Source organism: Macrotis lagotis, chromosome 1 (assembly GCF_037893015.1).
Source record: "Macrotis lagotis isolate mMagLag1 chromosome 1, bilby.v1.9.chrom.fasta, whole genome shotgun sequence".
Classification (NCBI taxonomy): domain Eukaryota; kingdom Metazoa; phylum Chordata; class Mammalia; order Peramelemorphia; family Peramelidae; genus Macrotis; species Macrotis lagotis.
The window spans coordinates 897645322-897671554 of record NC_133658.1 but is presented as its reverse complement, the minus strand read 5'-3'; the positions used below and the strand labels follow the sequence as shown (position 1 = coordinate 897671554).

Here is a 26233-nt window from a genome sequence, read left to right as displayed (position 1 = left end):
ATCGTGAAGGGAAAAAAACCCCCAAATGACACCTTCCTTTTCTTACTGACTCTAGCTATGATTGGGCACTTATTTTAATCACTTAAAAACCTTCTTCTGAGGCTGGGGGCCCATGACACAAAAAAAGGTTAAGAAAGCCCTGCTTCTGTGCTCAGCTGCCCCTTGAAAGAAGAAAGGGGCCTAAAGTGGACATGAGGGAGGATGTTCCAGGCCTGAGTGGAGCCACGCAAAGGCCAGGATGATGCCTGGGTGAGGAAGGGAGACATGGATAATCTGGTGCTGCCCTGTGGAAAAAATGGGCTGGAGTCAGGCTGTGAAGGACCTCAAAAGCCAAAGAGGACTTCGTAATGAATGCTCAAGGCCACAGGGAGCTCCTGGGGTTTACTGAGGAGGGGAACAATGTGTGGTCAGGTCAAATTTAGGCTGAAGGAATCACTTTGGCAGCTACATGAAGGATGGATTGGGCAGGGAGAGCAACTGGAAGTGACTTTAGTGAATGAGAGGTGGCAGCTGTGGAAGCAGCAGGTGGGGGGTGAGGGTGGGGTGGTGTGCAAGAGCTGGAACAGAGGAAGAGACCATGAACTTTGGCAATGGCCTGGACCTGGGGACTGAGAGAGGATGAGGAGCTGAGGAGAACACCGGTGTGACAACGCAGGGAGAAGCATGGCAGGGCTTTAAGAAAGCTCGGAAAAGGGGCAGGATAGAGGAGAAAGATGCAATCTGCAATGTCCAACAGCCAAGAGGCGATGCAGGACCAGCTCAGGAGAGAGGCTGGAGCTGGTTATAGAGAACTCTGAGCTGTCCACACAGAGATTAATCTTAAACCCAAGGGAGCCAATAAGGTCACCAAGAGAGAAATGCAGAGACGGGATCCAAGACAGAGCCTTGGACAGGTTCAGTTAAGTGGGCACAACAAGCCCAGTGACACAGCAGGAGAGGCCACACATGCAGGACAACCAGGAGACAGTGCCATAAAGAAAACCCAGAGAGGAGGGAATATCCCGGAGGAAAGGGTGGTCAACAGTGTCGAAGGCTGCAGAGCTTGAGGACAAGGACTTGGGAGAGACCATTAGATTAGGCAATGAGGAGACAGTTGGTCACGTTGCAGAGAGCAGTTTTCGGTTGGGTGATTAGGCTGGAAGCCAGAATGCACCGGGGTGAGGAGTGTATGAGAGGAGAGGAAGCGGAGGCATCGAATGAAGACAATTTTTCCCTAGGAATATGATGGAGAAAGGTAGGAGAGACAGGAAGGTAGCTTGAGGGGACATTTGGGTCTAGTGAAGGTTTCTTAAGGATGGGGGAGAGGTCTTTGAAGACAGTAAGAAAGAAAGATTAGAGAGTGCTGGTGATGGAAGGGATAGGCTCAAAGGGAAAGGTGAGGGGGGCTTGTCTTGTCCATCTCATCATGAAGGAGGAGAGCATGGTGGGTGTTGTCAGGGGATCTGAATTAGAGAGGGGGATAAAGGGAGCTTTTGGTGAGAGGCTTCAGCTTTCTTGGTAAAGTAAGATGCAAAGTCCTGAGCAGAGAAGCTATTTGTTCAGAGTCCCAGAGCCCCGGCCACAATGCGATCTGAATGCTGCCGGAGAGACAGAAGTCCTCCCAGCGCTGACCTGGTGTTTGCTCCCCCTGAACCTTGAGAGGGAAAGAAGACAGCCTTTCCTTGGAATTTTGGGCTGTTGTTTTTTTAGTAGGGAAAAGTTAAGAATTCAAGCTAGCCATTTTTTTCTTTGGTCATGCTCCTCTCTGATCTACTGCCCAAAGAAAAAGGACAAAAAAAAGGCGCATTACCAACTCTGTGCTTTGGGGTTGGAAGTGTTTAAAACTTAACTCTCCAGTTAAGTTCTATCCCCTTACCAGCAGACTGCTCAGATACTTCCTCAGAATTGCTTCCTGTCTCCTCCTCCTCTTCTTCCTCCTCTTCCTCCTCCTCCTCTTCTGACTCCTCACTGCTGCTCTCTTCTTCTTCCTCCTCAGAGCCAGATCCTGACTCTGCTGGAGAAGAAAGCAGAAAAGGAGAAGATAAATCTCTGGTGTCCCTTCCCTTGGAGAAGCCTGGCGGCTCCGTCTTACAAAGGCTGTCTATCTGATGCTGCTCTCCAGCTACCTGATGAGGACTCAGCTGAGCTGGTCTTCCTCTCACTGTCGCTGATATCTTGTAAATCAGATAGGGGATCCCTCTCTTCCAGTTTCTCCTCTTTGACTAGGAAACAAACAGACGGTGGCAAAGGTAAGTTTGTGGGGAGAAGATTTTCAATAATTAAGACAACCTGCAAAGACTTTGATTTACTTTTCATAACAAGACATTTCATTTATTCATTTCACAGGGTTTCCAGAAGATGAACTGTCAACCTTCAAGTAAAGGGAACAGCATCTCTGAATGAGTGACTAAGAAGCTCCACAAGGGGGAAGAATAAATCTAAAGTCCAGTGGATGTGAATGGAGGCTTGATCCTGATGTGGAAGCATCATATTCAACTGGGGCATGTGGAGGGAAGGTAAGCATACTTTAATTAAGAGAAATATCGAATTCCTTGAATTCCCTTCTAAATAAAGCTATCTGGTTACAAGAGCCCCTTTAAGAAAATATTACTCGAGACTGCAAGGCTGTGGCCATCTGGGACAGTTGGTCCTGAAGAGTCTGTATCCTCCTCGAGAAACAACTAGGTTTTTATAGAAATAAAAGGATTTTTTTCCTTCAGAGGAAAAACCACCAACCCCAAGGTTAAGCAGACCACCTGTTGGCTGGGGAAAAGCTCCCATGAGATTATCCCAACATCTCAGTTGTGGTGAAAAGCCTTGTAAGCACCATGGCCTGAGAGGCACTGACCACAGTGCCTGGCTGGCATCCAGGCAGAGGCTTACCTGGCTTTCTGCCATCCCCTTGCTCAAATCTCTCTCGCTGCTGGCGTAATGGGCTTCGACTCCAGTGACTTATTTTTACTTTGTCTCCATAGTCTTCTCTCACTGTTCTGTGATGTGCAGAAACTGGCAACCCCAGAAAAAAGAAGGCATTGACACCAGCTTGCTTCAAAGAAAAGGCCCTTTCCTCACAGATTCCTTGCACACACCAATACAAGACTAGCTGGAGATCATTGGGTGGGGGGCACTCCCATTCCCATTCCCAGCTCCTAGAATCTCAGAGTTGGAAGGCCCTGAGCAGTTCCTTAGTCCAACCTGTTCTGTAACACAAGTCACATGTGGCCATCGGCTTCAGCTGGCTGGCAGACCTCAAGTATGGGGCACCATCTATGACCAAGCGCAACCCGTCCCACCCTGTCACAGAACCTGCTCCTGCCCTCAGGGGAAACAAACAGAACAAGACAACTCTATGCCCTCCAGCAGCTCCACAGAGATCCTGTCCACCCCAAGGACTTCTCCTGGCTAAACAGTCAACACTACCTCCCCCAGAGTCCTTTCACCATGCAAAATGCCTTCCTTCTTTTGAAAGTTCTCTAACCAATCCACACTCTTCCAAAAGGACAGCCTCCCAGAATGGAGCCCAACATTCCATGTGAGAGCAGGATCATCACCTTCCTAGACCTGGACCCCATAACTACACTCAACCATTTCATCACTTCTGAGGCAAAAGGCACTAGGTAGGACAGTGGGAAAACAGAGACAACAACAACAAACAGGTCTTAAGGAAGTGATATTCTCAATGGGAGGGGAGAACACAACACATACATTAAGTAATTCCAAGCAATGTGAGGAGTTCCTGACCGTGAATCTACCACCTCATCTTCCTGACAGGTAGGGCTACTTTCCTGGCACACCGTGGACTCACCCCTCCCCACCTCCTGTTTTTCCCTTCTCTCCCCCTCCCCCCAACCCCTGCCCCAGCTGTGTACACAGTAATAAATGCTTGCTGACTGAATGAAACCAAGGTCCCGGTTGAGATTCCCAACCAGAGAAAACCAACTTCTGTGCAAAGTTCATAAACAGTCTTCTTGATTTCAGGCCACCATATCACCAATGTTCTCATTCCACTGATCACAAATGAGACCACCAACAAGTGTGGCTGTTTCAGAACAGCCCACTATCATGTCTTAAAAGACAAACCAACTCCCAAACATCCCTCCTTCTCCCCTAACCACACTCACTCCCCCCCCCCCCCCCCACATAATCTCCTACTGTTGGGTTTTCCTAATGAGGTGGAGAAATTGCCAAGGAGAAATTCTAACCTTCATCTGATCGTCACCAACAATGAGGTAGGTGACAGAAATAAAGGCAACTTGGGAGAAAAGTGGCCATTCCCTCTTAGAATTAAAGAGCAAGGCTGAAGAGGAAGGCTGGGGACAGATTGACAAGGACCCTCCCAGGCTTGCAAAAAGCCGATTTCAAAGGGTTCAGAGAAAGGAGAGAAGGAACCCACCAATTTGAATTCTTCAGTTTAAGTTGGCACAGGGGAAGACAAAAATAAACAATTCAGATGAGGAAGAAGAAAGGAATCAATTAGGTGGGTGTACAAGGAACTATCAAACACCTTAGGTTTTAAAGTCACTTTCAGAATACGAAAACAAAAACCACACAAGAGTCTGCTACAATCTCTGGAGTGCTGCAAAGCTCAGAAAGAGCTGGCACTGTAAGAACTGCAAGAAGGGCTTGTAAGGACCACAAAAAAGGCAGTTTTTAGAGTTACACTGGGGGTAGGAAGCCCAAAGAAGGGAGAAAACTGGCTCAGAGCATATGTGACAAGAACTGAAAACTAGAACTTTCGTTTCACTTCTGTTTTCTTAGCAAAGAATAAAAGTATTTGGAATCGGAATGGACAGAACAAAAACAGCAAACAGGGAGTTGATGCCCAAGATAGTTTGAAAGATAAATAAGAGCATCTAACTACCTTGGAGAAGTTCAAATTACTTGGCTCACATTACCTACAGCTCCTGGTACTGAAAAAAACTGCCAGAAATGATTGTAGAAGGTCTGGAGAAGGGCAAGAGTCAACTTGATTCCCAAAATAGGAAAGAGCACAGGCCTCTTTCACAAGGCCAAGGAAGAGTAACTGATAAAGTTCTGGGTTTCACTGAGGATGGATCTGGCCAGACCACCCTGACACCACTGCCCAAAGAGGTTCACTCAGGTCTGATGAGAGGGAAAACTTGCTAGCGTTCAGAGCTATTTCAAAGGGGAATGGGAGGCCACAAGGAGGCAGGAAGGGGCTCCCCTAGGCTAGCCGTCTCCAGGAGACATTCTGTCAGGCATGGCTTGGTTTTGACAGCCCCTAAACGCTGGGATTCTCCCATGTAAGCTGAGTGGCACACAATTAAGAGGATGTCGAGGCTGACAAATTTCTCCAGAGTGGATTCTCCTCATTTTGTGCACATTGACTTTGACATAGAAGCCAACAAGGATAGCACATAGAGAAGATAGAAACATACGATCTCTTTTCTCTGTGAAATGTTTGGTGGTTTCGAGCTCAACCTTTCTGTGATCAATACTCAATGCATTTCAGTCTGTTTAAAGTATTGAACTTGTAAAGAATCCTTTTCTGGTATAGAACTCAGCATGGCCAGCACCCCAACAAAGCACTCCCCAGTTCAGTACATAAAGTGAACATTCCTTGAGAGTAGACTTTGTTCCCCGAGGCAGCCAAGGCCTGGGAAGCCTGCCACCCCCTCTGCCCCGGCCGTCTGGCTTAGCAGGCCCTGTTACCTTCTCTTCTGGCCTCTCGCTCTTTGCGCCGCTCCTCAGCTCGCCTCTCCCGCTCCTTCTGCTCTCTTTGCTCCTTCTGCTGCTCCCTCATCTTTCGTTCTCGTTCCCTCTTTCGCTCCAGTTGTTCAAGACGATCCCTGGAAGCAAACAGATGCCTACTTTTTTTTTAATTCAAATAGGAAGGTTCCGGTATTTTTCAGCACTTTCATTTATAAATGATCTTTTCTCAGCTTGTTCAATCGCAACAACTGACATTAAAACAGATGACGTAAGAAAACATCATCTGGAAACAAACACCCATATTGTTGTCATTGAGTCCCCTCACTAGCAGAAGGAGCCTCCAGCAGTGAGTGTCTCAAGTACTATTTCGATTCAAGTTTTTCCAGACTACATTACCAACATTTCTGAAGTATATAAGACAACTCAGTTTTAAAGAGAGTTCTAAAAAACAAAAATCTCATCAACTCTGCAGAGATAAAAGCAACTCCTGGGGCAGTCTCTAGCAGTTGCGTCACTGGAAGCAAACCAACTTTGTGTCTCCCTCCCCCCATGCCCACTTCTATAACATAAGGCTACCTTCCAGAGGTCACCACAGTTGACCTCACATATAGAGTAACCACTTGATTGATAAGTTAGGTGGAAATCTGAGACACATTTGGAGGGATGGGGGAGGAGGGAGAAACACTTTCCTAATTACCATAAGGGTCATCAATGTACAGCAACTAGGTGGTACAGTGAACAATGCTAGACTTTCAGTTAGAAGATCCAAGTTTAAACCCTGCCTTGGACACTAACTGACTGTATGACCTGGTGCAAATCATTTACACTCTCAGTCTCAGTTTCCTCCTCTACAAAATGGGGATAATGACTGCACTTACCTTCTAGGATTGGTATGAGGTCCAACAGAGAAAACATGTAGAAGTCACTTTGCATACAATAAGATGTTTTGTTCAATTACTATTCAATCATAGGTTGCCAAATTGTAGGTTGTCTCTCTCTGGGAGACCAGAGAATTATTTCTAGTGCTTCCTAACAATTAAAATATATCAGTTTTGTAGGAACCATGAATCTATGTGCTTACTAGTATGATGTAACAAAGTCTAAAATGTACATTAATCACCCCCCAATCACCAATGGGACAGCGGTAGGCACCCCAACACAAGCAGCTCTGAGCTTTTCTGCTGGGGACCCTGAGCCCCCTTTTTTTTTGCCGCTACAGAGACTCAGGAAGACTTTAAGCTGTGCAGGAGGGGCGCTTTCCTTGGCAGAGGGGGATCCAATTAGAGAGGGCTTGATCTGGAGTCTTCCTGCACACTAGTGGCAAACAGTCAACTCTGGAAACTGAGACCAACTACCTGAAGGGAAATCGCTTACTCACTCCCAGGTACCCAGGCCCCTCACTCACCACAGCTCCCAGGAACCCCCCTGGGGTGGACCAGGTTGCCCAGAGCCAAGGCTTGTCACCCCAAATCAACCTGGGGTTCTGTTTCTGTCTCTTAAGGTTTCCTCTAAAAATGCAAGGGCACAGATGAACAGAATTGCAAAATTTCCACCCATAGTTAACCCCAAGTCCTCAAGCTGCTTAAAAGACAACAGGTTCCAGTTCCCTTTACTACAGAGACAACTTAGTGCAGAATAAGATGGATAAGGATTTTTCCTCTCTCCCACTCTTAGGGAACTCCATTTATCAATGAGCAAACAGCAAACAGTCAACTTCAAATAGCTGCTTGGCCCCTGGGACCCCAGGTCAGGATGATGGGTCAGAGGGGTTACAGAATTCTCCTTGGGCCCCTCTTGTCTCAGACAATCTAGTCCTTTTCCTATCAAAGCTAGCTTCTCTAGCCACACTCTGGATCCCACTAAGGACTGAGGAGGAAGAATTAAGGAGAAGGTAATCGGGAAATTTATATAACTAAGAAAAAATAAACATAAAACAAATTGGTAAGATTGCAAGATACAAGGCAAAGAAATTAGTAAGACGAAAAAAGAAAATTGAAACTTTTCTTGAGCCCATACTTGGCTGGAAAAAAGTATAGAAAATGAGAGGGGTAGCTTATGGGAATGGATCATGAATAAAATGTGAGACATGATGCCAGAGAACCCACTAACCTGGGAAATCAGCTGGCCAAGAACAAGCTTGGGATATGGGAATGGCAGGCTCTCGCCCAGGCAGAGTACACACCTAGTAGGAGCTGGCGAGAATGTCAGCTGCACTGGGCTGTGTTGTGGATTTACTCTTTTTTTCTTTCCTTTTTTCTGTAATGAGGGATAGCTTCCCAGAGAGGAGAAGAGGAAGCAACATATTTAGAGTCAATGTAAAAAGAAAAGGCAGCAACAAAATAAAATTTATCTTAAAAGGAAAAGAAGATGATAATGGAGTTTTAGCATGAGGTTGTAGAAAGGTCAGAAGAGTGGAAATGAGTAAAAAAGATTCTGAAGAGCTAGTGATGGTCACTTAAGAGCACTCCGAAAATAAAAGCCAAGTGGAGGTCAATAGGGGCCTGCATCAGGGCAGGTGGGCTGGGTGTCTGTTTCTGTAGTCTCTATGTGACTTCTAATAGAGGAAAAACTGAACGTTGGTTCTCAGGAGCAGCCTGCCATAAGTCCAGGTTTATCAGGAGCAGGTAGGAGGGGAGATATGGAGAACTCCAAAGGGGCTGGGAGAACAGAACGTGGAGGAGCATCATACTAAGGTGGGTGGAAGGCAAGAAGGAGACCTGTGAAACCTGAGGACTTTGACTCATGATGAAGCATGCCCTTGAGAAGTAAAAATGAGGTTCAGACCAGTATCAGACCCCATGTGTTCAAACAAGCTCAAAATGGAGATGCCTGACCAGAACATAAAGAGTCACACCACTAAGAAAATGATAGGAGAATGAGGCCCAGGTGTCTTTCTCATCTCTGGCTAGGTGGAGAATTTTTAACCAAAGGGGGGGGGGGGGAGCAGAGTTCACAAAAGATAGGACAGTTTCTAGTCTATGTAAAGGAAAATTATTTTGAACAAAATCATTGCAACTAGGATTAGAAGGAAAACAGCTGAATGAAACCATGAAACTCCTGCTATTCAAGATCTACAGGGAGTGAACACAAATACAGTCAGGTTGTGCCTCACCAACACAGACCACTAAGCAGACCCTCAGAAGCTTCAGTGTCTGGGTCTGGTCTACCTAGAATCAAATTTACATAGTGCAAAATTGAGTAAATCAAGAGAACTGTTTATATGTAAAATGAAGAACCATTCCTCAACAGGTCAAAAGATGGAATTGTCCTCAAAAAAAATTGTAAATTAGTAACCTTTGGAAAGATTTCCAAATCACTAGACGAGATAAATACAAATCAAAACAACTCTTAAATTCCATCTCATATCCAGTGCATTGGCAGGGCTCAGAAAAGTTGGAAATAAGAGTTGAGGGACTCAGGGAAGATGGCCACGCAAACATGCTGCTTGCCAAGCCATGAGCTAGTTCAACTACGCTGGAAAATAGTTTGGAATTATGTTTAGTAAGAGGCTAAACTGTCCCCATTCACTTCCAGTTATCCCACTCTGTCAGCAACACAGAAATGGAAATCGAGTGGCTGTCTCTAGAGTGGGGAAGAACCAAACATGGCAGAGCACAGAAAGGCATGGACCATGGACCATGGCTGTAGTGCGCAAAAGACTAAGAAATCTTATGTAGTAAAGAGTAAAGGAAGGAAAGAGTCAGGACAACTATCTAGATGCTGAATAGAGAGGAGCCAGAGAACAGCAAGAGTAGGGACCCCTTATTCCAGGGATCTAAGGAGCTGTTTCTCAAGCAGTCAAGGAGAAGACTGACTGTATGGTTTTCCTGGGGCATTGAGCCTCCTGGCCTCTAAATAAGACCTGCCTGACAACTCTCCATTTCTCCTCCTTGCTCCTGAGCAGTCCCTTTAAAGGAACAAGCAGCCAAGACTAAATATCCAAGATTACAAATGTCCTGGCTAAGTAACTCAAGACCATGGGTCACCAGGACACTTTCCTCACTGGTGCTCACTGAAGTCAAGGATGCCAGAGAGGTGAACAGCAGGGAGTTAAACAGTTGGCCAAGAAGAATGGTGCCTGTGGTTGGAGTCTGGATTTCTAAACTTTAGTGACTTTAAAGGATGCGTGTGTCTCTGGCAAGGAGAATATGAAACTACTAAGGGCTAGCAAGAATGTACTAGCAGGGGGCAGCTAGGTGGCGCAGTGGACAGAGCACCGGCCCTGGAGTCAGGAGGGCCTGAGCTCAAATCCAGCCTCAGACACTTAATAATTACCTATCTATGTGGCCTTGGGCAAGCCACTTAACCCCACTGCCTTGAAAAAAAATAAAATAATGTACTGCTAGGCAGTCTGAAAATTCAAACAAAAATCTAAAGTGAAATGGACAGAAGAGGGAGAAAATTAGATGACAAATATGTATCAAAGGATGACTAGAAAAGCTGTAAGAAAAATGGAGGTGGCAGCACTCAGCAGGTGACAAAATCCAAGTAAGATACCAGTAAGAAAATCCACTACCTAATTCCACAAATTCACAAATCCACAAAGATCAGGACAGACTAGGATCTCAGTGCTCATAAAGAGGTCAAACTGAACACCCAGAGATATCACTGAGAGTTTATGGGATAGGCCTCATGACTGACACACAGTACCCCTGCTAGGTAAAGATCTGAAGGGGGTCGGGGAAGGTGGAAATTGAGCACTGTACAGTAACAAAGGCTATGCATGTGAAGAAATCCAGGAATCAAGAAAAGCTGGGCAAAGAGCATTTCTTGTAAAGACACCAGGGCAGAAAAGTGAAACATGATTAGCCCAGCATGAAGCATGATATAAGAAAGATGGAGGGTTTCAAACATTGGATGGAATTCTGCCAAAAAGCAGAGCAGTTATAATCATTTAACTCATCTCCAGGATTATTGTGCTGTTCAAAAGGGGGGTGGAAAGGCAGAATAAAGTGGTCTCCATTCTAAAAGTTGGTGTTGAAGGAATGGAAAGCCAATCTTAGTCCAACCTGAATCTTAAGATTGAGTGAAGAAGGGAAGGGCATATTATATTTCAAAGGATTCAGAGCAAAGGAAATCATGGACTAAAATTTTTCAGAGGAAGTCAACCCAAGAGGGATGGAAAATTCAAGAATGAAATTCTAAAGGTTTCATAGAGAAAGGCATGCCTTCTTTCTACTTTTACCTGACAAACTTCTAGAAATCTAGTTATAACAAAAAATAAATAAATAATTAAAAGGGATAAATGTTAAGGTGGAAACCATGAGACAATGCTCTGAAAATAACCACAAAATGCATCAAGATATGTGGTATTTAATCAACCAACAAGGCAAAATTTATATAAATACAACCATAAAACATTTTACAGAAATGAAGGGAGACAAATAACTGAAGAGATAATGATTACTGAACAATGCAATAGAATAAAAACAGTAATACTACCTAAACTAATCTATATGTCAATCAAATTACTGAGATTCAAATGATAAAATTCACATGCAAGAACAAAAAAAAAATCTACAATATCTAGGGAGAAATGAAAAAGGGACAAATGAAGAGGGTATATAGCATTATCATAACTCAAACTATTAGGAAGTAATCATCCTCAAAACTATTTGATCCTGACATGGGGGTGATGATCAACTTTGATGGGACTTGAACATTCCATCAGTGCAACAATCAGGCACAATTTTGGGGTATCTGCAATGGAGAATACCATCTGTATCCAGAGAGAGAACTGTGGAGTCTGAACAAAGACCAAGGACTATTACCTTTAATTTATGGGAAAAACCTGATATCTTATTATGTAATCTTGCCATCTCTTATACTTTATTTTCCTTCCTTAAGGATGTAATTTCTCTCTCATCACATTCAATATGGATCAATGTATACCATGGAAACAATGGAAAGACTAGCAAATTGCCTTTTGTGGGGGATGGGGGAAGGAAGCAAGATTAAAGGAAAAATTGCAAAATTCAAAAGAAATAAAATCTTTAAAAGGAAAAAAAGACAAAAAAAACTATTTGATGCTGGCTAAAATACAGAGTAGAGACTGCTGAAAGAGTTGAGATAAGGGCAAAAAAAATGTGCATCCCCTTTTATCCAGCAATACCACTACTGGGTCTATACCCTGAAGAGAGATGATGAAAAAGGGTAAAAAAAAAAATCACTTGTACAAAAATGTTCACAGCAGCCCTGTTTGTGGTGGCAAAGAATTGGAAATCAAGTAAATGTCCTTCAATTGGGGAATAACTTAGCAAACCGTGGTATATGTATGTTATGGAACACTATTTTTTATTAGAAAACCAAGAGGGATGGGAATTCAGGGAAGCCTGGGGAGATTTACATGAACTGATGCTGACTGAGATGAGCAGAACCAGAAAAACATTGTACACCCTAACAGCAACATGGGGGCAATGATCAACCTTGATAGACTCACTCATTCTATCAGTGCAACAATCAGGGACAATTTGGGGCTGTCTTCAATGGAGAATACCATCTGTATCCAGAGAAAGAACTGTGGAGTTTGAACAAAGACCAAGGACTACTACATTTAATTTAGGGAAAAAAAACCCTGATATCTTATGTCTGATCTTGCTATCTCTTATACTTTGTTTCTTCCTTAGGGATATGATTTCTCTCTCATCACATTCAATTTGGATCAATGTACAACATGGAAACAATGCAAAGACTGGCAAATTGCCTTCGGTGGGGAGGGTAGGGGGAAGGAAGTAAGATTAGGGGGGGAAAAATTGTAAAACTCAAATAAAAATCTTTATAATTCAAAAAAATGAAATGAAATAAAATGAAACAATTGGGAAAAAAGGAGAAAGAGCTGAGATGAGCAAGAAACAGAAACAATCTAAGCAGTTTTAGTACCTGATAAATACAAGGCCCTAAATTATAAGAGCCTTCTTTTTTATAAGATAGCCTGGGAAAATATTAAAAAGTATTTAGTCACAAATTAGGTTTTAACCAATATCTTATACATAATCTGAATATAAATGATCACACCACCAAAAATGAAGAAGGAAATGAGATCAGGTGCCTTTCATGAGAATTATTATCCAAATGTAGAGGATGTAATAAAAAGAAGAAACAGACAATTCTGACTACATAAAATTAAAGTGCTTTTGCATGAACATAATCAAGAAGAGACAATCAGAAGATAAACAGTGGGAAAATTTCCAAATTTCAACATAAAGGCTGGATATCTAAAATATACAGTAAACTGGTCAAATTCTGTAACACTAAGTAGTCATTCCCCAATAAAGAAGTGGTCAAAGGACATGAACAGTATTCCAAAGAATTGCAAGCTATAAATGAAGTAAGCATTCTTGACACCGTAAATAGTAAGAAAACACCAATAATAATAATAATAATAATAATAATAATAACCCTGAAGTTTCTTTCACCTCCTACCATGCAAATTGGCAAAGATGAAAAACAGATAGTAATAATCATTGTTAAAAAGATCATAGGAAGACAGGTTGACTAGCATTTTAATGATGGAACAAATGGATTGAATGTGGAATTCTGCAAGAAAAATGAAAAACTGTTTAATAATTTCAACCAGCAGCAATCACACTATTTGGTACATGCCCCAAAGGTGTCAGAAAGCAACAAAGGCCCAATAAATCAATAGCCTCAGTCTTTGTGGTATCAAAGAACTGGAAACAAAATGGGTAATCACTAATTGGAAAATGACTGAAAAATGGAACATGGATGTAAAGGAATATGACTGTGCAGCTAAAAATGACAAATTATGAAGAACTATGTAAAGATTTATACAAACCAATGTAAAGCAAAGTAAGTAGAATCAAGATAAATATACACAATGATTACAATAATGTGAATCTCCAAATCTCTGAAAGGAAGTTGAAATCTGAATAATAGGCCCTGGAGCAGAGGTAAGGAAGCAGGGCTCTGTCCTGTGGTTCCAGCAGAGGGCCAGGGGGTCTGCTGGGAGGAGAGAATACTGTGCACACTATTAGGACCTGGTCTTGATATTCGATCTATTTGCTTATTTTTTGACTCAAAAAGATGCTTGGGTGGGGGTGGAGGGTGGAGAGGAATGGAGGTAACTGCTGCCAAGGTAAAAGACAATAATAAAAACAATTTTTTAAAGTCACAAAAAGGAACAATGTAGGTGAAGAGGACAAGTCTTCTGAAGACACCTGTAGAAGAAAACAGAATTCCCCAATCATGATTTTTAGAACATATGTAGAGAACACAGAAACAAAAGTGGCTAGCTGACAGAAGTGCGAATACTCAGAAGGAATAAGACTGAAGAGGAGCACTAAGTAAGGACAACAAAATGGGTTTCTTAGCTAGACTGAAAAACAAGCTGCTCAAAGAGGGATAGGGACCATTTTTCCAGGTGGCTGGGACAGTGATCCCCGATTACAAAGATAAGCAAGGACTGTTTTGGGATTCTGCTTTCCTTGACAAGGAGAAAGACCTTTGGATTGGAAAGGAGAGAACAAAAACAAGCAGTTAATGATCAAAGATGCTGCTTTTGATGAATTAAATTTCCATAGACTTTCAAGATTTCTAAAAATGGGCAGATATGAAAGCTGAGCCCCATCAGTGACCTCTGAAAGACAGGGAAGAACAGGACAGCTACTAGAACACTGAAGGTCAATGTCTTGGCCTGTTTTCAGAAAAGAGAACAGAATCTGCAAATAAATGATGAGCTAATAAGCTTGATTTCAACTCAAAACATTCAGAGCAAATTTTTAGAAAGTTTGTGAGCATCAAGGCTATCAGAATTAACACAGTTAACACAGTTTATCGTCCATGGGGAATGAGGGAAGAAAATGTGGAACTTAAAATCTTAAAAAAAAAAAAAGAATGAAAACTATCTTTACATATAAATGGAAAAAAGGAAAATAGAAAAAGAAAGATAAAAACTAGTATGGTTTCAGCATTACTGAAGGAGTGGGACAGGAGAAAGGTACTGGTTTTTTAAGAGACTGGGTCAGGCTGCCACTCTGAGGACCAGTCCCATCACTGATGAGTCCAGCTGTATTTCTGACCTAGGTAGACTGGACCATCCTGCTGCTGGGAGTTACCCATAGTGTTGCCGGTCTTCCTGAGGATCCCCACAGGTTCAGAGCCTCTGAGCTCCAGTGATTCCTCTCCCAACATCACAGAAGTGCTCCCCTCATGCCTGGTCCTCATAGATTTTAGTTACAAATTTGATGAAATAGCTTTTGTGCAGTTCTTATCAAAAAGTTGGGGAGGCCTGTCTCTAAACTGTTGCAAAACAGACTTCTTCCATCCAAACAGATGGTTAGAGATCACCATCATCCTGGAAATATCACAATGCCCTAAGGCTGAAATTCAAGAAAAACTGGCCAAGATGCACAAGACAAATCCAGAGTCATTTTTGTCTTTGGATTCAGACCCCATTTTGGTGGTGGCAAAATAACAGGCTCTGGCACGATTTATGATACCTTTGACAATGTACAGAAGAAATGGACCAGAGCACAGACTTGTAAGGAATGGTCTAGATGAGAAGAAAAGGACAGTAGGAAAATAGTGAAAATGATCTCAAGAATGGAATGAAGAAAGTCAAGGGCAATGCAAAAGCCAAGGTTGGTGCTGATAGAAGGCATAAAAGCCTTATGGAGGATGTTTACCCACGAAGGGAATTGATTTTTCATCAGCGCATAAGTCAACTATGTAAAAACTTCCAAAGGACCAAAAAAAAAAAAAAAAAAGACTGATGAGATGCAAGTTAAACAAATGGATGAGTTGGGTACCAGTTGAGTGGGTAGACTTGAAGAACCCTTGATAAAAGCCAGTTAAGAGATTTTCAGTGGCATCCTCACTCAAATTTATGCATAGCTCTCTAATGGGTAACATTTTTATCAATGGTATAAAGGCCCAGATAGAATACTTTAAATCTGAGGAAGATACAAATCTAGACAACACAGCAAATGCATTACTTTGAGAGAGTAAGGATACAAAAAGACCTTAGCAATTTAGAGGATTAAACTGAATCTAATTAAGGTAAAATTTCTTACACTTGGGTTTGAAAAAAAAAGTCAACTTCTCTGGGAAAAAGTAAGTTTAAAGACACAAACTGTCTGTTAAAATCTGGAGGTTTTAATGGATGGCTAGTCCCCTGGATCATCATCAACATGGAAGCAGCCAAAGCTCTGAGGATCTTGGGCTCTCCTGAAAGCTGAGGCTTCCAGGGACAAGGAAGCAAAAGTCTTGTCATCCTCAGTCCTGGTCTGACCAATTCCTGAGTTTAATGTGAGGCTTCACAGTTTAGAACGAATATTGGTGGGCAGCTAGGTGGCGCAGTGGGTAAAGCACCAGCCTAGGAGTCAGGAGTACCTGGGTTCAAATCTGATCTCAGAAACTTGATATGACCTAGCTGTATGGCCTTGGGCAAGCCACTTAACCCCATTTGCCTTGCAAAAACCTTAAAAAAAAAAAGAATATTGATGAAGAGCCTAAAGTCCACTTCTCATGGATACTATCTGAAGGAACTAGAGATGCTACTTGAGAAGACTTAGGGAAGAGAAAACAGAACACCTATCTTGAGGTTATCATGTAGGAGAGAAGGTCTGACTGAACACAGGAAGGGCCTCCACAGCCACCTCATCTGATCTATGCCCATACACTGAGGTCCCTATTAGTGAATCACAAAACCCCTGAAGGAGACGCCATGGAAATAAACCATGTGAATCTGAATAATATAAATTCAGGGGAATCTGAATAATGAAAATCATGAGAATTGCTATTGCACAAATTCTGGACCCAGCTAGGCTTACATAAGGAAGAGTTAAGAGCAGTTTGTAGAAGCTGCAAACAGACAAATTTAGGTTTGACTTTGTGAAGTACTTCCTAATAATTCAAGGGGATTCTTCTTCTGGGGGAGGGGGTGGGACCATTTCCAAATCTGACCTGTGCTTGCCTTCCTCTATCCCTGAGGGCCCTTGTGGATCAGTAGTTCAAACTTCTTACAAACCACAAGGCATTTTTTTTAAGACAGTTCATCAAATTCCTTTTCTTAGGGATGGGGGAAGCCCTTCCCACAATGATGAGTTTATCCAATGAACATCCTCTCATTTTCAAGCCTACACCTCACGGGCAGATGACCTATCTCCTGTTTCCCTCATGCCACCCCACCTTCCAATCTGACCACTTGCTGAATCTGCATTAAGCCCCACCCCCCTCAGAAGCAGTCACCTGTCAAACACAGAACTTCTCCCAGCAATGGCCCCACCCCTGTACCTGTCCTTCCCTCTTTGCCCCCCTTCCCCCCCAGTGCAGGAGACTCCTCCCAAGTGTTCCAGGCTCCTTTTTCATCCTTCACTGATGTTCAGATCATCTTTCTGATAAAACCATGTCCCTCTTTTCTCAAACTCTTTGATGGGCCCTCACTGATTCCCAAAGAGCTTAAATACCTTGGGTTGAAACTCAAACCTTTCTCCAACCTGGCCCCACCTTCATAGCCATGCTTCCCTGTCAACCAGTGCTGCTTTCCCTGAGCATGTTCTGATCACACTTTTCCGTGGGCCTAGAATTCTGACACCCTCTCTCATCCAACTCAGCTGCCACTTCTCCCACAAAGCCTGCTCTGATGTCAGTTTATTCCTCCCCACACTAAGAAAGCAATCAGCATTTCCCTAGTGTAACTTTAAAGAGCAATTATTTAGCATTTAAGGAACCCTATGAACATAGATTTAGACCTGGAAGAGTATCGAAGAACTATCAAATCCAATGCCATCATTTTACACATGATACTAAGGCTGAAAGACAAAATCAGTTGCCCTGGGGGTGGGGGGGTCACTTAAGTGTCTGAGGCGGAATTTGAACTTGGGTCTTCTTGAGCCCAAGCCCATTGCTCTATCCACTGCACCACCTGACTGTCCACGATCTTGTCCTATACTTACTGGTTTAGATACTGCATACTCTGCATGAGGGCAGAGTATGTTGCTTCTTTGTACCAAGCCCAGATCTGGTGGAGGTTTGCCATCATCATTCTGGTTTCCTAAACTCAGTTATTTTCACCTCTTCTCTCTTTCCCACCAAGTCCCACCAGTAAAGAAATCTAGGGGAAATGAGAGCACCTACCTCACAGAGTTGTTGGGGCAGTCCAATGAGATCCCTGGAAAGGGCCCTGGAAACACTGGCTCTCAGGGCTGTTATTTCAGTGGCCCTCCCTTGTCAGCTCCTCTCTCTGCCTCCAGCTTCTTCCTGCTCTATTCTAGCCTGCCTGGGTGATGTTACAGGGGCTGGCTGAGGATGTTCTTTAATCCAGTGGCTCTTCTGTCCAAGAACTTGGGGCCCCCACTTTTTAAGATGGCACTGAAGGAGACCCATTAGTGAGCCACCACCAGGCACCCCCCCATCTCTCATGATTTCCTACACTGACATCTTTGCTTTAGCTATATTTAAGACACTACTTTGTAATTCTCTTCTTTCAACATATAAAACCCAATTCAAAATTCTATTTCTCATTGTCTAATGTTCTCCCCCACTGATGTCTTTTCTTCCCCCTTCAATTGGCACTTCTGGCCTGAGCCTGAATGGCAGTTCTTTCTTCTTGTAGATAAATTGCTTTTTAAATGTCTCCTGTCTTTTCAGTCTGTAATTGTGAGGATTCTTATGACTACTTTTCTATCTCTTAACATAGTGCTCAGTACCTTTCTGCACCTTGGAGGTACTAATGATAGAAACAACCATGGTGATTATGATGACAAAGGCAGCTAAATATCTGAAAGGGTGGTTCACTCACTAAAGGCTCTCACCTCTCCCTCCTGGAATGCTCCCGAGCCATCTCCCTCCTTTTTTGCCTTTCCCATTCCCGCCGTGCTTTATCCTGCTCCTCCCGGTGCCTTTTCCGCCGCTCATGTTCTCGCTCCTTCTCTTTCACCCTGGCATGCTTCCCTAATGAGATGAAAGATCCTGTCATACTTAGAGGAATACACTGCCATTCCAGGAATTTACTTTAAAATGTCAGTTAAAGCAACACATGGAAAGCATATGAGAAAGCAACTCCCTGAGATAGGATTCAAGATTCTTCTTTGATATGAGCAGGAATTTGACCCAGATTTGTAACCCAAATGTCAGTTAAAAAAATCACATCAGAAAGGTGGTCCACAGTAAGTTGTCTTCAATGCCCCCTCCCCAGCCCACCCCTGGTGGGTACGTACGTAGAGGCAAACAGACACATGCAAGACAAGACACACAAGACGATGTACTAATGACTCCTAACTTCTCTTTATGCCACACACATTTTTTGGATTCAGCCCTCCTGGAATCACTTGTAGTTTGGAGCCTGTGGGTCTCCAGCTTCCCCATTTGTCTGTCTTTCACATTCTTCTTGGTGGGAGCTACAAGACAGGAGGTGGGGGCTCTAGTTCTGCCACTTCCTGTGGGATTCTGGACAAGTCACAACTGCTTCAATCCCTTCAGTTTCTTTGTCAAAAAAATAGATCATAATTCCTACCCTGACTGCCTGTTTCAGGGATCAATTAAGATAATGAAATAGAATTGTGGAAACACTTTGTGAATTGTAGTGACAAACCGCCCAGCAACAAGACTAAAGGGGAAAACAACAGCTGACCGAAAGGCAAATGGCACTATTGGGAAGAGCCATGTGGGGCTACTTGGACAAAGAGGGAAATGGGACGTGTCACCCTCCACACTGACAAGTGACAACAGAATGGAATGTGAATTGTTACTGTTCAATTGACTCAATAGTGATTGGCAGAGAGTCTATGGGGAGTTCTAAATCCTTGAACCAAATAAATTTTACCTGATCAAATCCCACCTAAGGACAAAGTTCAATAAAAACAATAGGGGAAAACTCTATGATAGGATAATGGCCTACCTCTGCAGAATGCTCTGGGGAAGCAAAGACTGAAGTGATGAACCAACTAAACTCAAACTGACTGGGATGTGCTGGAAAGCAGCTTTTTACCTCCCTCTGCTGAGTGACTGCGATGCCGCCGCTTCTCTTTCCTCTTCTCGTCTTTCCTGTGATGAGCCTTTTCCTTACGCGACATTTGCTGAGGCGGTTTGATAGCCAAGGAGTCATCTTCTTCACCTCTAAGATTACAATGCAAAGTGGCAATCCCTCCATAGACAACAGGTACAGTCAAGTCACATGACAGTATTAAAAACTTTAAATCACAAGCATACATAAAAAAACAGGTAAGAGGCATGGTTTCGTTTGCATGTAAAAATGAAGGTAGGTCAGGTGATTTAATAATCAGAAAGTAAATCCTAAAATCATAGCAAAAATATATTTCTGTATAGTACAGGATCAATAAAGAGTGAAAGGAAAAGTCAAGCTGGTATACTGAGAGATCCCTAAACACAACTCCTTCAAGAAGGCAGAATCGTCTGAGGAACTCCTTCCTGGTTCCTGCTCCTTTTTACACACAAAACTCTTATGCATCAAATTTTTTTCTCACTTGATTAAGGAGGAGATTGTGCCAGGAGAATGGGCTTCTAGTCCTGGGGCTGACCTGAAAGGCCGTCCAGCCTTAAGAGAGGTGAGTGAGGGAAGGCTCTAGGGCTCATATGTTGAAGAGCTTAATCTAGATGTGACCCCTCAGTGGTGTGGCAGATAAAATGCTAGGCCTAGAATCCAGCCCCAGACACTTACAAGCTATGTGACCCTAGGCAAGTCATTTAATCTTAACTTGCTTCAGTTTCCTCATTTATTTCCCAAGGTTCTTGTGAAGTTCAACTGAGCTCTAGGTGAAGTGACTGGTTTATAGCAGGTGTTCCAGAGATGCTAGGTATTATTAACGCTCAGGCAAAAACAAAAAACAAAAACAATTCATCAATCAATGAACATGTATAAAGGGCCTACTATGGGCCAGGCAATGTGCTAATCACCCCACTATATTTATGACACCAAGAACCAGAAAAACTTAAAGAAAGAAGAATAGATTAAGATAGAAAAAGCGCTTTCCCCATGATGATGTTTGTTCTTCATTCTCCAAGACTATGACATCAGGAAAGTAATGCCATGACAAGAACATGAATTGGATTTGAGTGAAGAGAGGCTTTTCTAAGTCACCAGCCTCACATCTGGGTCCAGTGGCCAGATATGAGATAGGATGACTGGAGATGGTCCTGGAATGGAGGAGTCAGGGTTAAGTCACTTGCCCAAGGTCACATAGCTAGTAAGTATCAAATGTCTGAGAACGGATTCAAACTCCTGTCTGCCTCCAATGCTGGGGCTCTATCCACTATGCCACTGAGCTTCCCTCAAACTCTGGCCATTACAACCAAGAGAGGGGGCAATAGGGGGAGAATGGCCCCAGTGACCTGGCTAATCCCCATAGGAGTGAGTCTGAGAGTGGAGTCTCCTGAGCTTCCTATACTGGCCAGGTGCACTGGTCGGGGAAATCAAATGCCAGGAAAGCTAACTAGCTGTGATACCAAGAGCCCTGCTCAGGCAATATGAGAATTATAGACTATGAAATGAGAACTGCTACATGGTTAATGGTCATTTCACATTCAGTCTATGGGCCGCCTGACACTCACTAGCAATGAGGACAGCCCCCCTCCCCCTGTTGGGAGGACACTCCCTGCAGGCCTAGGGACAGGTTAGGGTTTCAAGGAAATGAGATGTGAAGAGGACTTTATAAGCTTCAACATGCTCTATAAATGCCAACTGCTGTTTTTATTTTTAAATCTTCAAGCACGGGTGATTTAGATAAAGAATGAAGTGAATTATCTAGCCACATAATGACTCAGTTCTAAACATAGAATTCAGGCTAGCAATCGATCCCTATGACACACCCTTTGAACACTAGCTAGAAAGAAGAAGCCACGGCCCTTCTTCAGACTTCTGTGCACTCCCCTCATCTTACCTGTCTTCCATAGAATCCTCCCTCCTGTAAGGTGAATTCCGGATCGTTATCTCCATGCGGTGATCTCTCAGCTCCCCCTCTTCAAGGGAATCCCGCTTGGAATCCCGATCATCAGACTAAAAAGGAAAATAGGAAAAAAAACAAAAACAAAACACTGACCATTTTACTTTTTAAGAAAAAGACACTCAATTCAGCTTCATCAATGACTTCAGACATACAATTTTACACCAATTTCAATGGGTCAATAAAATACATTGGGGGCCTAGGATATCTCTTGGTGTCTGTCACCCTGGTACTGCAGAATTTGCTTAACTCCTAAGAAGCTAGTGCACAGTCAGTGAGACACACTGTTTGTGAGCAAAGCACAGAAGAGCATTAAGTCACAGAGAGAGGCAGCATTTCTGATTCTCTTCTTCAGCAATTACTAACTAGATTTCCAGACACCACATACACAGAGAGGAAAGCTCACGCACAAATGAAGTTCTCTAGTGTGCCCAGCACTGTGCTGTATTCAGCAGATACTGAAATGAGGTTGACATTACATCTGACATATGCTGCCAATTTATTGAAACGCTCTTCTGAGCATGTTATTTTGCAAACTAATACAGACGTTAATTTCTCAAAGCAATCCTTTATCAATGTCTATAAACAGAATTATTTGTAAGTGTAAGCATGACAATATTAAAAACTTAGAAATACTCAGTCATGATGTTAGGTCCCAAACAGTTGATTCTCTAAACAAACCTTCATAAGGGTTCTTAACCTTTTTCTGTGTCTTGGACCTCTCTAATAGTCTTGTGAAGACTATGGACTCTTTGCTCAGAATCATGTTTTTAAAGGCATAAAGCAAAATATACAGAATTATAAAAAAAACAAATAACACTGAAATAGTTATAAAATAGGTTTTAAAAATATGCTCAAGAACCCAGGTTAAGAACCCCTGATCTAGAAACAGCTTTAGTTTGTTATCTTTGAGATAAACTGAGAAATCAGATGGGGTTGTGGTAACTTTTTAAAGAGACTTTGGCTCACCTGTGACATTTGGAAGTACAAAACCACTTCACCGAAGAAGAGAGGTTCTAATGGAAAAATGAGTGCAAAGACATTAAACTTCCTTTTTACCAACCATTAACCCTTAAAAAAGTGGCTTACATTTTTTATGCGTTTTATCTCTGCCTTCTCTTCTTGTTCCTTCCTTCGCTTCTTTTCCTGAAGAATTTCATCTAAAGTTTTCACTTTCCAAGAATCCTTTTCATCACCCATTTGAGTTAAGACACACTGAAAGAAGAAAACATTTGAAGAGCATGAAGGAGAAGTCAAGCGTAATCCAGGATGGTTGGGGATGCTTCCGCCCTGGTGAAACAGCTGTTTGTGGGCAAATATGAAGGATGACACTTTGCTGGAAGAGCTTCCAGCAGGCTGCACCCAAGAACATGCCTGGGGGGTTGGCTAAGCCTATGCTCAGAAACCTTTGCTTCTTGGGAGCACCATCAGGACCCAACTGAGGAAGTGACCAGAAGCAGTGGGAAAGCCCAAAAGCCCTTTGAGTAGGGGCAGGAATGAAGCAGGGCCAAGCTAGGTTATGGATGACACCAAAGAGTATCAGGGAGGTATTTAGATATTTAGATTATTCAGTCTCTCTCTCTCTCTCTCTCTCTCTCTCTCTCTCTCTCTCCTAACAGCCTCTAAAGAGAGGGCTTTTCAAACACCTACTTATTTCTTCTCACTTTATGTATTTTACAAACTAGACTTGTCTAAAAATGCCTGAGGCCCTTATGCCTCCAAGTCTTATGCTAAGAATTTCCCCCATAACATTTTACCTGAATTCCTATTGTTTTTTAAAGCCCCACAAACACCTGCTCCATGAAGCTTTTTTTTTGAAAACTTGATCATAGGATTATAGACTTACAACTAAAAGAGACCTTAAAAACAATCTAGTCCAACCCTTTCATTTTAAAGATGAAGAAACCAAGGCCAAGAGAGGGTATATCACTTATCCCAAGGTATCACAGGAGCTAAATGGTGCAGCAGATAGAACACTGGGCAGAAAGACTAGAGATCAAATCCAGCCTCAGGCACTTACTATCTGGGTGACCCTGGACTTAATCTGTCTCCATCAGTTTCACTGCCTGTAACACGGGGACCTAACACCTATCTCACTCAGGGTTGTGATGAGGATTAAATAAGTTAATACTCATAAAGCACTGAATATAGCAGAGCAAGCACAATCTAAATGTCAGTTATTAGTATTATGACAAGGGTTCTAGAAAAGCCCTGGTCCTCTGGTTTCAAACTTGTTTTCTCTATCAGAGCAACAAACTTTCCCCTGAGACTTTGTGAAGTACTCTAGAAAATGGCCCAGGGGCTGGAGTCTGGGGCTTGAAGTAAGGAAGAGCTGGGATCGAATTCCAATAAATATTGAGTTGAAATACTACCACAGGCCCTAACTAGGTAAAATAAGTTCATTTTTTTTTTGAGACTCTGATTCCTCACTTGTAGGGGAAAGCATATCTCCCTCATAGGAATGTTGTGAAGGCCAAATGAAACTGTGTGTGTGAATGTACATATGTATTTTTTATATCTAAATATCTATATACTGAAGTGCTTTTCAAACCTCAAAGCTATCTTTCTCTGATGCATATATCCCATCTTATGATGTTAATACACACTAGCCCACCAAGCACCAAAAAAATGGAAGAGAGTCATTAGTGTTGAGGCCACAGATTCATGAACTCTTCAAATTTTATGCAAATTTGTAGCTAGAGCGTCAGAAGACCTAGATTCAAATCCCAACTCCATCGATTCGTATTTTTTGTGACCTTAAACATGACTGTGCCTTGCTTTCCCTATCTGTAAAACTAGGAAATTGGATATTATAGCATCTCAGGTACTTCCTGGCCTTCTCTATGGTCCTGGGATTCCAGTCATCTGTGTTTCTGTCGCCTTTGCCCGCTGGATAACAAATTAGGGCAGGAGCTGCGGGAAGCTAAACTCCCTCTTTCTTCCAGAGCCCAGCTCCACAAAACAGCATCTCAAATAAGTGTTTGCTGAACGTTGGAACTGGGTCCCTGGCGGGATAAATTTCGTCATTTCTCAGAATGGCGAGTGTGGAAGGGAACCTAAGAAGCTTCCTGACACTTAAGAAAGGATGAAAAGGCTTCTCAGGGGTGGCCCCATTCGGGGCCTCTAACAGCGCTGGGGAGGCAGGGCTATCTCTGCTCTGACGCTTATTCTTCAGATGAGGACACTGAGGCCCGGGGAGATCAGGATTTCCCCTGTGGCTCGGCTATCAGGGGGCATGGGAGGGTCGCCCCTGCCCTCGGCCCGACTCAGCCTTGACGACAACGGCTGAGGTTTGCGGGTACCCGCGCCGCTGTCACTGGATCCTCAGTCGCCCTGCGGGGGTTGGGGGCCCCCCTAGACGAGTGGGGAAACCGAGGCTGAGGAACAAGCAACATGTTCCCATTTGGTAGAAGAGGAAACTGCCCCAGGCAGGCCAAGTCGCCTGCCCGGGGGAGCATTCGAACCCAGGGCCGGCGCCTCGCTCACTGGGCCGCCCCCCCACCCCGCTGAGCTGCGCGATTCCCCGGGGCCGGGCGCCCGGCGGCGCCCCGGGTCGGCTCCGACCGGAGGGCTCCGGGGAGGCCTCGCCGCGAGGGGGGAGGCGGGCCCGGCCTCGGCGCCGCCGCAGGCCCCGCGCCCGGAGCCCTCCCAGAGCCGGGGCGGCAGGGCCGGCAGGGGGCCCCGCGGGCGCCCCGGGCGGCCTCGGCCCCGGGCCCGCCGCCTCCCCCGCAGCCCCGGGGCCCGGTCGCTCACCACCGCGCCTGCCGCCGCCGCCGCCGCCGCCGCCACCGGACCCGGAGACTGAGGAGAAGCAGCATCGGGCGCGGCAGAAGCGCGTCACGTCCTGTAGCGGCGCGCGCCGGTGACGTCGGCGAAGCGCGGGGCCGGGGGCGGGGCCGGGGGCGGGGCCGGGGCGGGGCGGGGCCCGGGCGGCCGCCGGAAGCCGAGCCGCGCTCCGACAGCCGCACTTTCGCCACGGGCGGCCCCGGGCCGGCGCGGGTACGCGACGCGGGGGAGGGGAGGGCCGCGGGGGCGGGGAGGGTCGTGGGGGCATAGGATTAATTATCCTCCCCGCCCCCGCGGCCCTCCCCTCCCCCACGACCCGACCCGCCCCCACGGCCCTCCCCTCCCCCACGACCCGACCCGCCCCCACGACCCGACCCGCCCCCACGGCCCGACCCGCCCCCACGGCCCTCCCCCGCGACCCGCCCCGCCCCCGCGGCCCTCCCCTCCCCCACGGTCCTCCCCGCCCCCACGACCCTCGCCCAGACAGCTGGGTTTGGGAGTCAGGCCTCTAGGCTGCCCCGGAAGTCGCCGCGGGCCTCAGTTTCCTCGTCTGTAAAATGGGGTGACTGGGCCTGCTGGCCCCCAAAGACCCCTTGCGGGCCCCCACAGCTGCAGTGCTGCTCCCCCGGCAGGGCTGTGCTCCGGGTGGGTTTTCTATGTGGGGGAGTCGAGAGGCAGCCAAATGATGGGGTGCAGCGGGGCAAGCCCCCAGAGGCGCTGACTTTCCTCTTCCTTCCGACTGTGGGGTTCACCTAGCTTCTGCCTCAGTTTCCCCAGCTGTAACACGGGAACAGCACCTTCGCACCGCCCAAGGGTCTCCCATCACATTCAGCTGGGATCCATGCAGACCCTGGAAACATTGCAAAGACTGACGG

The 26233-nt window shown here is 44.6% G+C and overlaps 1 protein-coding gene across 8 annotated transcripts in view; it reads right to left on the bottom strand.

The window, feature by feature from the left end:
• LOC141509295 (cyclin-dependent kinase 11B) overlaps positions 1-25421 on the bottom strand; it is a 36323-nt gene extending 10902 nt beyond the window's left edge. For 2 of the 8 annotated variants that reach the window (XM_074218718.1, XM_074218719.1), the window contains exons 1-10: positions 25326-25421; positions 22662-22787; positions 21510-21625; positions 19601-19728; positions 18912-19010; positions 18426-18564; positions 5653-5807; positions 2863-2985; positions 2106-2201; positions 1856-1993 (exon numbers count right to left, since the gene is read on the bottom strand). In XM_074218718.1, coding sequence (XP_074074819.1) covers positions 1856-1993; positions 2106-2201; positions 2863-2985; positions 5653-5807; positions 18426-18564; positions 18912-19010; positions 19601-19728; positions 21510-21625; positions 22662-22772 — 1105 coding nt within the window. In that variant the 5' untranslated portion in view covers positions 22773-22787; positions 25326-25421. Of the gene's footprint in view, positions 1-1855; positions 1994-2105; positions 2202-2862; positions 2986-5652; positions 5808-18425; positions 18565-18911; positions 19011-19600; positions 19729-21509; positions 21626-22541; positions 22589-22661; positions 22788-25325 lie in introns of those variants that run through there. The other 6 variants (XM_074218724.1, XM_074218725.1, XM_074218720.1 and 3 more) reach the window with 5 other exon arrangements.
• Positions 25422-26233: the final 812 nt, after the last annotated feature.